At 30.7% G+C, this 15,692-nt stretch overlaps 2 protein-coding genes across 2 annotated transcripts; one reads left to right on the top strand and one right to left on the bottom strand.

Annotated features, from left to right (window-relative positions):
* Positions 1-255: 255 nt before the first annotated feature.
* On the bottom strand, positions 256-1,734 carry LOC149157587 (ATP synthase subunit delta, chloroplastic-like). The gene is made up of 2 exons (XM_089435882.1): positions 1,609-1,734; positions 256-1,239 (listed from the first exon to the last, which is right to left on the bottom strand). Exon 2 carries the CDS (start codon positions 1,237-1,239, stop codon positions 469-471), a length of 771 nt encoding a protein of 256 aa, XP_089292008.1. The 5' UTR covers positions 1,609-1,734; the 3' UTR covers positions 256-468.
* Positions 1,735-12,950: 11,216 nt separating this feature from the next.
* LOC149157586 (coniferin beta-glucosidase-like) lies at positions 12,951-14,602 on the top strand. The gene is made up of 5 exons (XM_089433733.1): positions 12,951-13,286; positions 13,377-13,492; positions 13,877-14,129; positions 14,234-14,336; positions 14,447-14,602. Exons 1-5 carry the CDS (start codon positions 12,951-12,953, stop codon positions 14,557-14,559), a joined length of 921 nt encoding a protein of 306 aa, XP_089289859.1. The 3' UTR covers positions 14,560-14,602.
* The last annotated feature ends 1,090 nt before the right edge of the window (positions 14,603-15,692 follow it).

The raw sequence follows: 15,692 nt of genomic DNA, 5'->3' as shown, positions 1-15,692 counted from the left end.
GGACACCTCATGACTCAGCCAGACTAGTTGGAGGCCTCATGACTCAGCTCATGATTTTTGCATGAACTATTTTCAAATGAACATGAGTTAATAATCTAGATAATGAAGGCATGTGCAGATCTATAACCCTGGTCTATGTATCTCTTCCATATTTTTCATCCAACAGTGACCTTCAACTTACTTGACACTTTTTTTTGTCTTTAATTTTTTTTTGTAAGCGAGCCCTCCAACTCTGCAATCAAAGTAGGTAGTGGGTACCTTCCAACTCATAAAATTTTATAGCATTTTCCAATCCAAATGTCAGGTGCAGGGTAACAAAATTCAAATGGAAACAACGCGATAACAAGAACTATAGCCTCAGACACTTCTGCAAGCCAGTTCAGAAACAGTTCTAGAATAAATAGTACTTAGAACAACGAAAACCAATGGATTCATTTTTTTTGTCAAGGATACACAAGCATCTCAGATTCATACATTTTCAATTCTCTCTTTGTACCCAATTTGACTCGCCAATTGCTCTAGCTCAGTCTTCACACTCATGTCTATAATATTGGACAGAGTTGGTCCATATCGGATGTTGAAGCCTGCAATCAGAGAGGGATCAATGACGGTTTTTAGTCTAACATTCTTGGCACCAGTTAAACTCTGGACCTTCTTGGCAATTTCAGCCAGATGTCGATTCTCAAGATTTACAACAGAAGTCACCACTGCCAACTGTGTGTCAGTCAGCTTATTGTAGGCCATCTCAAACTCTCTGATAATGTCATTAATGATGTCCATCCTTTTATTGTCAATGAGGAGGTAGAGGAAATTCAACGTGGTAGGCTGAACCTTGGCATCATCTGCAATGGCCTTGATAATGCTCTTCTTCCTCTCTTCCGTGATTATCGGATTAGCGAGGAAGCTATAAAGCTCTTTGTATTCTAGAAATCGAGAGAGCTTCTCAATATCATTATTGACAAGATCCAGTGAATTGGTAGATTGGGCTAGCTCTGCAAGCGCTTCAGCATATGATCCTGCAGTTGTGTCTGACATTACAATATGGCCTCTGTTGCCACTACCCACTAAAGGAACTTTAGAAGCCAGGGGATTGGCGATCCTAGACAACCCTTTCCTTATAAGGGAAGATTTAAAGAGTGGTCTGTGAGAAGTTGCTCCACTTCCCACCTTCTGAACAGCTCTCGCGAATGATGCATATTGAACATTTAGGGCCACCGGGGACTGCTTCAAAGCATCCATCTACCAAAACAGCAAACCAGTCATTTCCGTTTTTACAATTTCGAATTCTCAAATAATTCAACTTTCAGGGATTTATTAATAATATATCCAGTTATTGCCGCTTTGTGGGATTCCAAACCAATCAACTAAAATTTGTGAAATCTGCCAAGAATCCTGTCCAACCCAGCAAAGAAGCAACGATGCCCATATGGACTTCTAAAAAATACCAAAGACCCAATTGGATAAACCACTCCCAAGAAACCAAAAATCAGCTCCGTTGCCCTAAAATCCGGAATATAAAATGCCCCCAACCCCAAAAAAAACCCGTTAAAAACCTATTTCAGATTCAGAGATTATGAAGCTAGACATTAAAAGGCAAAAACTACATACCTTGGATATCGGATATCGATGCAGTGAGACGTCTCAGGAGTTCAAATTTGCTGTGGCAGGCTTCAGGTCGAGGAGGAGCACAAAGATGCGGAGAAAATATCAAGTTTAATATCGCAGGGGATCATTTCACCTACTCTGTCATATTGTGAGAATTAAAAGAAGGAACCCCATCGCTGCTAACTCTACACTGCCTTCTCAGTAATTTGTAACGTTTTATTCACGGATTACAGGGAGCTGTAACAAATTTGCGGATATTTCTGCCTGCGAAATAAAAGAAGGAACCCCATCGCTGTTAACTCTACACTGCCTTCTCAGTGATTTGTAACGTTTTATTCACGGATTACAGGGAGCTGTAACAAATTTGCGTTTTATTCACGGATTACAGGGAGCTGTAACAAATTTGCAGATATTTCTGCCTGCTTCATGTAGTGGGTGAAGATTCGGTTTGCCGGAAGTTCTCAATCACTGAGAATAAACAGAAATTGCCTCAACATTAACAATTTGCCTGTTGTATGCCCACCAGATATCGACGCCAGGTGTCATCCTCAGAATGAAAGGGACGACGAAAGTCTCTTTCAAAGGGAAGGCCTATCGGCCTAATTATGTTGATGTGTATGTATTGGTTGGAGCATGGTGTTTCTACAAAGGCTACGAAGCCACATTTGACCTCGTTGAACGAGATAGTGGAAATTCATTCAGATTTCATTGGTCAATGTTGAACTAATAATGGTCAATGGGCAAATCAATTGCTAGAGTCTTGCCTTGAAAGGGACTAATAAGGTCAGTGTATGCCATGTGACAAAATGCGGTCATGTCATCAAATACAAAATTTGGATTTGAGCAAATATCCATTGTAGGTATAACCAGTTGTGTAAACTCTAACTCAAACTTAAAATTGTTTCTTAAAGCATTGATAAATAGTTAAAATAGTTATGCAAACTGTTGGGCTAATTTATTGACTAAATTAACACAAGTATTTAATTATCAATCCGGGTTTGTAAAACTTGGAGGCAAATCCACTATATATGGACATCAGATATAATCAAGTTTAGAAGATAAAATTTGAAGATTTAAATAAGTACATATTACAAATATAAACCTATTTTAACAATTTCTAATTCACTTATGTAATATATGAGGGAAGAGGCTCCTAACTTAGGAGAACCAGGTTGTTCTTCCCTACAATACTACATTCATGAAGATAAATCTAAGAGCACTAATTAACAATGGCTCATGATGCAGAAGATGTAAAAGAAGATGCTCCTAACTAAGGAGGTCCAGATTGTCCTTCTTCACAATCCTACTATATCACAATCACCATTGCTTCAAACCAGAAATGCATAAATAACTTCAAATGAGAAATGGAGAATGAAATTCAGTTTTAGTTCAAGATCAAATAGAAGGAGAATTTAACTTAAATTCTTGTGTGTCCCTTCATATGTAGATTAGAATTAAACCAATATTCATTCAGCAATCATCACACATCTAAATACATTTGAAACAAAAACTAGTCTATGAAAACTATGAAAATTGAACCAGAAGTGTACTTAGCTTGGTGTGGGGGCCCTCCACCCTTGCCTTGCACACTTGAAGAAATCTCAGCTACAACAACTTCAGTAGATCAACCAAGCATGAACAACAAATTGGAATGAAACAAGTTCTTCAAATTAGCTCCCAACTCAAATTATACAACAGTTACATACAAATACCATTACAAAAGCCATCAAAGTCTTGGCTTTAAATAGAGGTTTAATGAAACAAACTGATCTATATTATCTCTAACACTCATATCTAACCATATCCACCTATCTAGGTCGAACTCATCCAATTCATCCCAAGAAATATGGTCAATCCCATAAAATCTCAAAACTGCCCTATTTCCTAGGGATTTTCTGGTGACTAGTCATGTTTGACCAGCTTTGACCAGGCCTAATAAAGCTTGTTCTGGCCGAACCAAGTGGAGTTAGCTTAGTCCTAGTTCCCAAGCTGTCCATCCATGCATCAAACTCGAGCCCAAGTGTCCTGCAAATAGGTCATCCACATAGCTATTACGGGAATTTCTGATTCAGTCCAAAATTGCACTTGAAACTCAATTTTCATAAAAACTTCTAGAAATTGCAAAATTAAAATTAAACACCTGAATATGCATAAAATACATCAAAATGAGATGGATGTGATGGAAAATGGATGGAAAATATAAGGATTAAGTAGGTTTCCCTAAGCAAAAATAGACCAAAACTGAGGCCCAACACAAACCAATAACAATGTGTGTTTGGAATGATAAATTATGTTTATTCCACTAATAAGGTAATATATTTATAACATATCAAGTGTATTGCAAACATGTTTACCTACCAAATGTATTACGGAACAATTTATTTACCATGTTGAATTTTGAATTTCTTTTATTTTGTATTTTACATTTTGTTGTACTTTGCACTTCTATGATACGTATGATGCACAATATCAATCTAATTATTTCATGTTGTTTCATTTACATTAGATTTTGACGAACAAAATCTTAGTAACTATCCTATCTTAACTTTTTAAATAAAAATGATTAAAATTAAATCAAATATACATATGTATTCCATAAATTATAAAATCAAATCAATTATTACCTTGGCCTGTAGATTTTGGAATATGGTTTCAAAAGTTTAAATTTAATTATCAATAAGTAATAGATGGGTGATGTGTATTTAACGATATTTAATTTTTATATAATTTCCATAATATTTTTATGCCAATAGGCATGCTTATTTTGGAATAGGGCTTTCAGTTTTAATAGTATATACAAATTGAAGGTTGAGATTTTTTTTTGTTTGCTAGGTTATGTGAGTCCTAAGATGATTGGCATGTCTAACTTGTCACTAGAGTAGTCACCACCCAGGGGCATCTAAGCCATTAAAATCACCTGGGGAGCACACCTGGTTTGGATCACACCAACCCTTAGCATGGCTTGGTTTTTTTCCACAGAGTTTCGAACTTGTGAATTTTTCACCACATAGTGCATTCTTTTCACCATAGGTGCCTTAAGAGAACACCCTATCACAATCTTATCTATGCCTCGTGGGCAAATCAAAGATTGAAATTTATTTTCAAAGTAGTTATGCCTTTGTTTTTTCCTTTTAATTACATTCATTAATTAAAAAATCTTATAAACAAGTGTCAAGTGAAATGACTTATGGTGTTTTGGGCATATGGTATTGATAAGCCATGGTGTTGGCCCCAAAGCCTATTTACAAATTAAAAATCTCCGTGAGAAACTCGAGGTGAATCTTGTTACATGTTTTAAAAAAAATGTATATATGTGTGTAATTTATATATTAAATATTTTTAATAATAATAATAATAATAAAGTTATAATGTAGTTAATTCTTATGATTTTTCTAATTTTAACAACTTGAGATGTATGATGAAGTAAGTGTTTTGATGCTTATTATAATTTGATCCCTATTGGTACTTGCCAAGCATTTAACTTATATGGCTAGTTTTAGTAGTAATTGAGATTTATTTTAGAAGTAGTTATGCCATTTTTGCTTTTCAATTTAGTTTATATATATATATATATATATATATATATATATATATATATATATATATATATATATATTTGACTGTGAAATGAATTAAGGTTTTCTGGGCATGTGGTATTGATAAGCCTTGGTATTGGCCCATATTATTGTAGCAAAGCTTATTTATAGGTTTAGAATTTCCATAGTAAAATAAGGGTGAATCTCCATGGTAAAAAATCTTGTTGCATTTATCTCTTTTTTATGTATTAATTTATATAGTAATTTAGTTTTATAATAATAATAATTTAGTTCGCGGAGTCTTGGATAGATAGTGATCGAGTGCTTTGTTAAGGCACTCCTTGATGTGAAGTCCATGGTTCAATTCCCCGCCTGAATCAGGGTGATATATTGGACATGATGAAGATGTAGTCCTGCCAAGCTTACAATAATAATAATAATTTAAAATCGAGTTATAATTTAGTTATTTTTTATGATTCTTTTTGGCAATATAAAATTTACATGTTGTAATAAGTATATCATTTATTTATTTTATAGTAAGTGAAATATTAAATTATAAATAAGATAGATAACAAGAACCATCAATTTGAATGAGAAAATATTTATTCTATTTATATGTATTTTTATTATAACCGTTATTTATAGAGTCTTATATGTATTTATAGTTAAACACTATAATATTAGAATGACAGTGTAAATCCCAAATGATTTTCATTTTTTTGGTGGGAACTTTTCCATATATGTTTCATCATCTCTTAATTTAGTTGAGAGACACTCTCCAACTCAAACTCAATATGGAATAGATGTTGCAATGTCTTGCCCTGTCCTATTATGTAAACATTTTGACTCAATCAAATTACATATAAAAATTTAAAAAAATAATTATAATTATAATTATTAACTAAAAAATTTTGACTAGATGGAATTACATAAAAATAAAAGAAAATAAATTAATAATTATAACCAACATAGATCCATCTTAACTCGTGATCTTCCAAGCATAGAGAAGGATCCAATCTCTTGAGGTGCAAACCTAATTTAGAGCGAAAAGAGTTTTGAACCCTCTCGGGACTTGGTAGATACAAAGTTAAGATGGATCATGGTTGATGTTATAATAATAATTAAAATAAAAATAAAAATAAATCGTAGTATAGGTGTGAAAAGAGGTAAAAGAGTTTTTTGCAAACACAAAAATCCCTCATGGTTAGGCTACTCTCATATTAATTTATCAACATGTAAAAAATCTACCTCTTTCTGATTTTGAACCAATTACCTCCCATAAGAAAGCACTTGCTCTTAATTATTAGGTCCACTCAAGTTATTCAAATAGGTGTTGTGTAAAGAGGTGACAATTTCTCCCAATACGAATTTCTTACTGGAATCTCGCATTTTTATTTTTCTAGAAATCCCAGCATGGGAGTGTTTGAATCATTTTTCTATGGTGGAAATGGATTCAACTCTGTCAAGAACCCTTGGGCACCCAAAATCCTTAAGCTTGAAAGTTGTAACCCAGATTTCCAAAAAATGTAACGAAATTTTATCAAAATCCTATCTACATTTCTATTATTTTATGAGCGAAAAAATCTCCTCGTTAAACTACTTTATTCAAATATGTATACATACTTTAATAGTCAAATGACAATGTAAATATAGATCCCTTATTATACAAACAAGAAAATGTTGTACACCAATTTAATATTTAGCTTGACCATAATTTTAACATATATAAAATTTTATTACAATTTAATTTCATATTTAACATAATCATTTAATATATTTATATGGATACTCAAATATATAATTTATTTTTAAAAATTATAAAATATAAATTAATTTTTTTAAATAAAAATTAATTTTTTTAATCATAATAATTTTAACATAAATATTTGAGGGAAGTAAATAATCATATATTATTAATGCATAGTTTAACTAATAGAAGAATTTGTTCTTTTTCAAAACATTTTTCTACTAACTTTTGTTCGAAATCTAATACAGTTTTTTAAAAATCATAAGTTTATTTAATTTGCAAATATCTAGTGCCTTATGGTCTTTTTAGGGGGCATAATCTATTTATAAATCAAAAATTATTTTAAACAACAAAAAATTATAATATGGTTAGAAATTATATTGTTGATTTTAATAAAAAACCATTTTATTTATTAGTTAAACTAAATCTACTATTAATACTCATAAATATCTTTTTTTTTTACTATAATTAACTTTGTTAATTACAAGTAAATCTAATCATAAAATTTAAAAAGTCTAAAATCACTTTCTTATCAACACATGATTCATCATAATAATTTTATTTCAAATTTCATAAAAATGTTTAATAAATTTAATATAATTTTAAGAATACATAAATACTAGATCGTTTAACTTAAATTCTAATTAAATTTATATTATTAATTTTAATCATGTGAACATTTAATTAAATTTTAAAAACATATAAATTCTATCAATTATTTATGTATAATTTAATTTCGTATTTTGAATAACAAAAAAATATTATATATTTTTGAAGTTTTTTACTGTAAATTTCATCCATAATGATTAATAATTATTTTTCTTTTAACCATTTTTAATATTTATTAATATTTATTAATTTTTAGATTCTCAACTTTGGATAGGAATAATGTCTAACATTTTTATATATTTTTCTTAATTACCATGTTTTGGCCGAACATAATTATTGGGGAAAAGAAAACTGAAATGGTAATTACTAAATTGGAAATTTAGTAATAAGTTAGGTGATGTAATATCTTTATAATTATATTTGATGCTTATAAGATTATTAATTTTAGAATAATGTAAATTTCATTAATAATGATTAATAAATATTTATTAGGGGAATTTTGAGGTATAAAATAGGTCTTTTAAGAAAATTATAAAATAATAGTGGAAATAATAAAATAAGATTACATTACATCATCAAACTTTATAGGGAAAAAAGAAAAAACTATTTTTTCAACTCGTATTTTCAACTTATCTCCCTATAGGTTTGCTCAAATTTCGAGTGAAAACACTTGTTTGATGTAGAATTTGATTCCTCATCCAAAGAATACTCATGTTGCACACTTTTGATGGACCCTGTTCCACGGAAAATGAGAAATAGATTAAAAACGTGATTGCAATAACATTTTTCATGTAATAGGATCCATCGAAAGTATGCAACATGGGTACTCCTTGGATGGAGAGTTAAATTTTGTATCCAACAAGTACTCTCAATCAAAATTTGAATAAAATTTTGAGTTAAGTTGAAAATGCGAGTTGAAATAGTAGTTTTATTATTTTTTAATCTTTTTAATTTTTTACTCCAAAAATGGTGAATCATCCCCCATGGTTGACATCATCATCTTGAATCCTATTGGTTCTTATAAAGTTTATTTTGGTTGTACATTTTTCTTAGGAGGTCCATTTTAGACCTCAAAATTCCCATAGTGCTCTTTTAACAATTTTTAATATTTATTATTATTCTTTTAGATTCTCAACTTTGGATAGAAATAACGTCTAACATTTTTATACATTTTTTTTAATTACCTTGTTTTGGTTGATCAAATTTTGCATAATTATTGGGAAAAGGAAAGATGAAATGGTAATTACTAAATTGGAAATTTAGTAATAAGTTAGGTGATGTAATATCTTTATAACTACATTTGATGCTCACAATTATTATTAATTTTCTACACGTTTAATATCAAGAAGCGGCTACAATTTGGTGGCCAGAGTAACCATAAAGAACAACTATAATATTACTAGCAATTGCTTCAAAAGGTGCAAAGATACACTGAAGGAATAGAAGATTTGGGAAGACCATCTCCCCTAGAATAGAGCAAAAAATAAGCTCATAATTTAATTTTAGAATTCTAACAAATATTCATTTTTATTGAAACTTTACATGCACACAAAATTTGTAATAAAAAAAAACTCTAAATCTTAAACCCTGTTTAATTTTAAATATAGAGTTTCAAAATAATAATTAATATTTTCACAATTTTACTTGCTAAAATCTCACCTTGTTTATTATTATGTTGATGTGGATGTATTGGTTGGAGCATGGTGTTTCTACAAAGGCTACGAAGCCACATTTGACCCCTTGAACGAGATAGTGGAAATCCGTTTATATTTCATTGGTCACATGGCATACACTGACCTTATTAGTCCCTTCCAAGACAAGACTCTAGCAATCGATTTAGTTATTTTTTATGATTTTTTTTTGGCCAATATGAAATTTACATGTTGAATAAGTATATCATTTAATTTTTTTTGGTAGGTGAAAGATTAAATTATAAATAAGATAAATAACAAGAACCATCAATTTGAATGAGAAAACATTTATTCTATTTATATGTATTTTTATTATAATAGTTATTTATAGAGTCTTATATGTATTTATAGTTAAACACATATTTAAACATTTATTATAATTTTTTTTAATAATATTAGAATGACATAGCTTAAATCCCAAATGATTTTCATTTTTTTGGTGGACACTTTTCCATATATGTTTCATCACCTCTTAATTTAGTTGAGAGACATTCCAACTCAATATGGAATAGATATTGCAATGTCCTGCCCTGTCCTATTATGTAAACATTTTGACTCAATCAAATTACATATAAAAAAAATTAAAGAAATAATTATAATAATAATTATTAATTAAAACATTTTGACTAAATTGAATTACATAAAAATAAAAGAAAATAAATTAATAATTATAACCAGCATAAATCCATCTTAACTCATGATTTGGAAAGCATAGAGAGGGATCAAATCTCTTGAGGTGCAGACCTATTTTAGAGTTAAATGAGTTTTGATCCCTCTTGGGACTTGGTAGATACAAAGTTAAGATGGATCAAGGTTGATGTTATAATAATAATTAAAAATAAATCGTAGTATAAGTGTGAAAAGAGGTAAAAGAGTTTTTCCCAAACACAAAAATCCATAATGGTTAGGCTACTCTAATATTAATTTATCAACATGTACAAAATCTACCTCTTTCTGATTTTGAACCAATTACCCCCATAAGAAAGCACTTGCTCTTAATTATTAGGTCCACTCAAGTTATTCAAATAGGTGTTGTCTAAAGAGAAGACAATTTCTTCCAATACTAATTTCTCACTGGAATCTTGCATTTTTATTTTTCTAGAAATCCAACCATGAGAGTGTTTGAATCATTTTTTTATGGTGGAAATGGATTCAACTCTGTCAAGAACCCCTGGGCACCCAAAATACTTAAGCTTGAAAGTTGTAACCCAGATTTCCAAAAAATTTAACGAAATTTTATCAAAATCCTATCGGCATTTCTATTATTTTATTAGCGAAAAGATCACCTCGTTAAACTACTCTATTCAAATATGTATACATACTTTAATAGTCAAATGACAATGTAAATATAGATCCCTTATTATACAAACAAGAAAATGTTGTACACCAATTTAATGTTTGGCTTGACCATAATTTTAACGTATATAAAATTTAAATAATAAAATTTTATTACAATTTAATTTCATATTTAACATAATCATTTAATATATTTATATGGATACTTAAATACATAATTTATTTTTTTAAATTATAAAATATAAATTAATTTTTTTAAAATATAATTAATTTTTTTATTCATAATAATTTTTTAACATAAATATTTGAAGGAAGTAAATAATCATATATTATTAATACATAGTCTAATTAATAGAAGAATTTGTTCTTTTTCGGAACATTTTTCTACCAACTTTTGTTCAAAATCTAATACAATTTTTTAAAAATCATAAGTTTATTTAATTTGCAAATATCAAGTGCTTTATGGTCTTTTTAGGGCGCATAATCTATTTATAAATTCAAAAATTATTTTAAACAGCAAAAAATTATAATATGACTAGAAATTATATTGTCAATTCTAATAAAAAAAGCTTAGGGCACCTAATCTATTTATAAATTCAAAATTTATTTTAAACAACAGAAAATTATAATATGACTAGAAATTATATTGTCAATTCTAATAAAAAAAGCCATTTTATCTATTAGTTAGACTAAACCTACTATTAATACTCATAAATATTCTTTTTTAAAAACTATAATTAATATTGTTAGTTACAAGTAAATCTAATCATAAAATTTTAGAAGTCTGAAATCACTTTCTCATCAAAATATGATTTATAATAATAATTTTATTTCAAATTTCATAAAAAAAATTTAATAAATTTAATTTAATTTTAAGAATACATAAATATTAGATCGTTTATTTTAAATTATAATTAAATTTATATTATTAATTTTAATAATGTGAACATTTAATTAAATTTTAAAAACATATAAATTGTTGAATTTAAGCTTTTGTGATCCATATCTAGTTTTTGAGAAGATTTCTTCGACGGAGATCACCTTATAATACTTTTGTCGACACATTTCGAACCAACGAGTGTCATTGATTCGAAACGCGTCAACAAAAGTATTATAATGTGATCTCACACTCGTTGGTTCGAAACGTGTCGACAAAAGTATTATAATGTGATCTCCGCCGAAGAAATCTTCTCAAAAACCATATAAATTCTATCAATTATTTATATATAATTTAATTTTGTATATTGAATAACTTTTTAAATATTTAAATTAATTTAAAGTAAGTATTTAAATTAATTTACAGTAAAATAATATTTAAAAATATGTATATTATATATTTTTGAAGTTTTTTTTTCCAATCGTAATGCTGTAAATTTCATGAATAATGATTAATAATGATTTTCTTTAACCATTTTCAATATTTATTATTATTCTTTTAAATTCTCAACTTTGGATAGGAATAACGTCTAACATTTTTATACATTTTCCTTAATTACCTTGTTTTGGCCGAACATAATTATTGGAAAGGGAAAGATGAAAGGGTAATTACTAAATTGGAAATTTAGTAGAGTTAGGTGATGTAATATCTTTTTAACTACAGTTAACATTCATAATATTATTAATTATTAATTTTAGAACATTGTAAATTTCATCAATAATGATTAATAAATATTTATTAGGGGAATTTTGAGTTTAAAATGGGTTTCTTAAAGAAATTATAAAATATTATTGAAAATATTAAAATAAGATTACATTACATCATCAAATTTTAGAGGAAAAAAAAACACTATTTTTTCAACTCATATTTTCAACTTATCTCCCTATGGATTTGCTCAAATTTTGAGTGGAAACACTCGTTGGATGAAGAATTTGATTCTTCATCCAAGGAGTACCCATGTTGCATACTTTCAATGGACCCTGCTACACGAAAAATGAGAAATAGAGTAAAAATATTTCTCATTTTTCGTGTAGCAAGGTCCATCGAAAGTATCCAACATGGGTACTCCTTGGATGAAGAATTAAATTTTGCATCCAACGAGTACTGCCACTCGAAATTTAAGTAAAACTTTAGGGAGATAAGTTGAAAATACGATTTGAAATAGTAGTTTTATTATTTTATTATTTTTTAATATTTTTAATTTTTTACTCCAAAAATGGTGAATCATCCCCTATCGTTGACATCATCATCTTGAATCCTATTGGTTCTTGTAGAGTTTATTTTGGTTGTAAATTTTTCTTAGGAGGGCCATTGTAGACCTTAAAATTCCCTAGTATTATTTTAACAATTTTTAATATTTATTACGCCATAAGGCGTTCCCATTTGAAATGAATTGCCCCAGCCGCCACCGTGTTCTATTGTTGACTGTCGATTTATGGTGTTAGACGATTGAATGAACTGTGATCGTTGATCTAAAACTGTTCAACTGAACGGTGAAAGGTTAAGGAGGAAGCGAAACTAAACGGTTAATGAGAAAGTGGAAGCGGGACGGACGCACCGCCAGCTTTGCAGCTGATAAGGAATTTGATCTTGTTGAAGCTCCGCATTTTTTAATAATTCTTTTGTGCCAATGGCCTGTGTATCATTGTTTGGAAGAGACGTGCACAGTAGCTCTTAGAATAATCATTATGTTTGTGCTGTTGGGATACACCGTCGGAATATTTCCACCGACGAGGTGTGCTGCCCCTCACGCCAATTCTTTGTGCATAACAGGGAATTGCTCGTCAGCAGAGCCATATCTAGCTGCACATCACGTTTTTCTCGCCCACACAGCTGCAGTGGAGAAATATAGGGAGAAATATCAGGTCAGGAATCTTTTCACGTACTTACAATAACGCCAAATATTGTGAATATAGTTTCTCAAATTTGAATCAGAGCGGAGCATTTGTGTGCAGAAAATTCAAGGAGGATCTATAGGGTTAGTTATGAGCGCGCCGTGGTACGAACCCTTGGAAGATTCTCCAGAAGAGAGATCAGCTGTTGACAGAATTTTATCCTTCAATCTCCGATGGTGAGTGCCATGACTTTGAGTAATACCCTCGTCTGTGTAAAATTAATGTATCCCTTGTGATAGCAAAGGCTAATGGGAATAGATTGTGGTTTTTTTTAGAGATCATTAGGAATTTTCACAGTAGAATATGAATTTTGTCGAGCTTTCGAATCCTAATATGAATTTTTTTCAAATCCCAAAGTAGAATATGAATTTTGTAGAGATTTAGAATCCAAAAAAATTCCACCATCAGGACCAACCTGGACCAAATTCATATTCTATATTTTACTGTGGAAACGTCAACAAAAATTCATATTCTACCGTGGAAAATCCGAATGATCTCTCTCAAAAAGGCTAATGGGATTTCATATTAATTGTTGAAATTAATTTCTACACGGTTTCCAGGTTTTTGGATCCAATTGTTTTTGGAGATTATCCACAAGAAATGCGTGAAAGATTAGGATCGCGCTTACCCTCCATATCCTCGGAACTATCTGCGAAACTTCGGGGATTGTTCGACTATATGGGTATTAATCACTATACAACCTTATATGCAACAAGTACTCCTCCCCTTTCCCCCAACAACACGCAATATTTATATCCAGAATCCAGGGTTTATCTGACTGGAGAGCGCCACGGAGTCTCCATCGGAGAACGGGTATGAATATCCAGTCCTTGACCTCTTTAAAAAAAATTTGTGATTTTTGCAGTACAGTTTGGCCAATGGCTCATGCAATTCCTCCATTTTTATATGATTCGCAGACAGCGATGGATGGTTTGTTTGTGGTACCTCATGGAATTCAGAAAATCGTGGAGTATGTAAAAGAATTCTATGACAACCCGATTATTATTATCACAGAGAACGGTAAAAAATTTATGTAAATATCTCAGAGGATTTGTTTTTCTATAAGAACTGAGCCGAAGGTTGTCAAACCCTAGTATGTACTTATCTTATCTCTCTGTTTTGCCTTCTAGGCTATCCAGAGTCTGAGGAATCCTCGTCGACTCTGCAAGAAAATCTAAACGATGTGAGGAGAATAAGGTTTCATGGAGATTGTTTGAGTTATCTTACTGCAGCAATCAAGTAAGATCAAATTTTCACGATTTTCATTATCTTGCTATTGGCCTTTACTGAATTTCATTTGTTTAACTGATTAAACTGATGACCATTTATGCGTGTGTTAACACATAAATGGCTCAGATGTTCGAGGGTACTTTGTGTGGTCTCTTATGGATAATTTTGAGTAGGCATTTAGGTATACCATTAGATTTGGTCTTTATCACGTGGATTTCATTTCTGATCAAAAGAGGTATCCCAAGCTCTCGGCTCAATGGTTGAGGCAATTTCTTCAGCACGACGATCAGGGAAGTGTTAGAAGCAGCAGCATTTAGACTGCGTTGTCTATTTGCTAATCAAAGCGCACACTTTCCTGCAACTCTACCCAAAATCCTGCAAGCAAATATGTTGTGTTTGGATCTATCCACCGTGACACACATTACAAAGAAATCATCGATCTATTCCAAAATGCAGAAAACCCCATTCAGATGTTCGAGGGAATTGCAGAGTAAGAACAATGAAAAAAAACAAAAAAGTTGCACGATATGCGACATGTGTCTATCTAAATCGTTGTACTATCCTATATCTTTTTAAAAATTACTATGCATATATTAAAGAGCTCATAATTATGTCGTATGGCGTTCCCATTTGAAATGAATTTCCCCAGCCACCGCTGTGTTCTATTGTTGACCGTCGATTTATGGTGTTAGATGATTGAATGAACTGTGATAGTTGATCTAAAACTGTTCAACTGAACGGTGAACGGTTAATGAGGAAGCGAAACTAAACGGTTAATGAGAAAGCGGAAGCGGGACGAACGCACCGCCAGCTTCGCAACTGATAAGGAATTTGATCTTGTTGAAGCTCGGCATTTTTTAATAATTCTTTTGTGCCAATGGCCTGTGTATCACTGTTTGGAAGAGACGTGCACAGTAGCTCTTAGAATAATGATTGAATCACTCACCATTGTTGCCTAGCAGGCCCCTTGAGCTTCAGGAAGCTGGAGGCCTTTGAAGAGGGCTTGAGCCTTCACTTGTTTGTTCATGAAAATACCAACCTGCCGTAATATCGACTCTCTTGATTTCATCTGAAGTCAATGAAGGCTCCCTGCCCCTGCCATTCCAGGTTTCTTTTAAAGGTGCCATCAAGGAAAAGGGTTGTTAT

This window comes from Pinus tabuliformis, chromosome 5_2, assembly GCF_031772625.1.
Source record: "Pinus tabuliformis cultivar Carrire ecotype Pingquan chromosome 5_2, CPIR1, whole genome shotgun sequence".
In the NCBI taxonomy this organism is placed as follows: Eukaryota; Viridiplantae; Streptophyta; class Pinopsida; order Pinales; family Pinaceae; genus Pinus; species Pinus tabuliformis.
The sequence above is the reverse complement of the archived record's forward strand: the minus strand, read 5'-3'. Positions and strand labels throughout refer to the sequence as shown.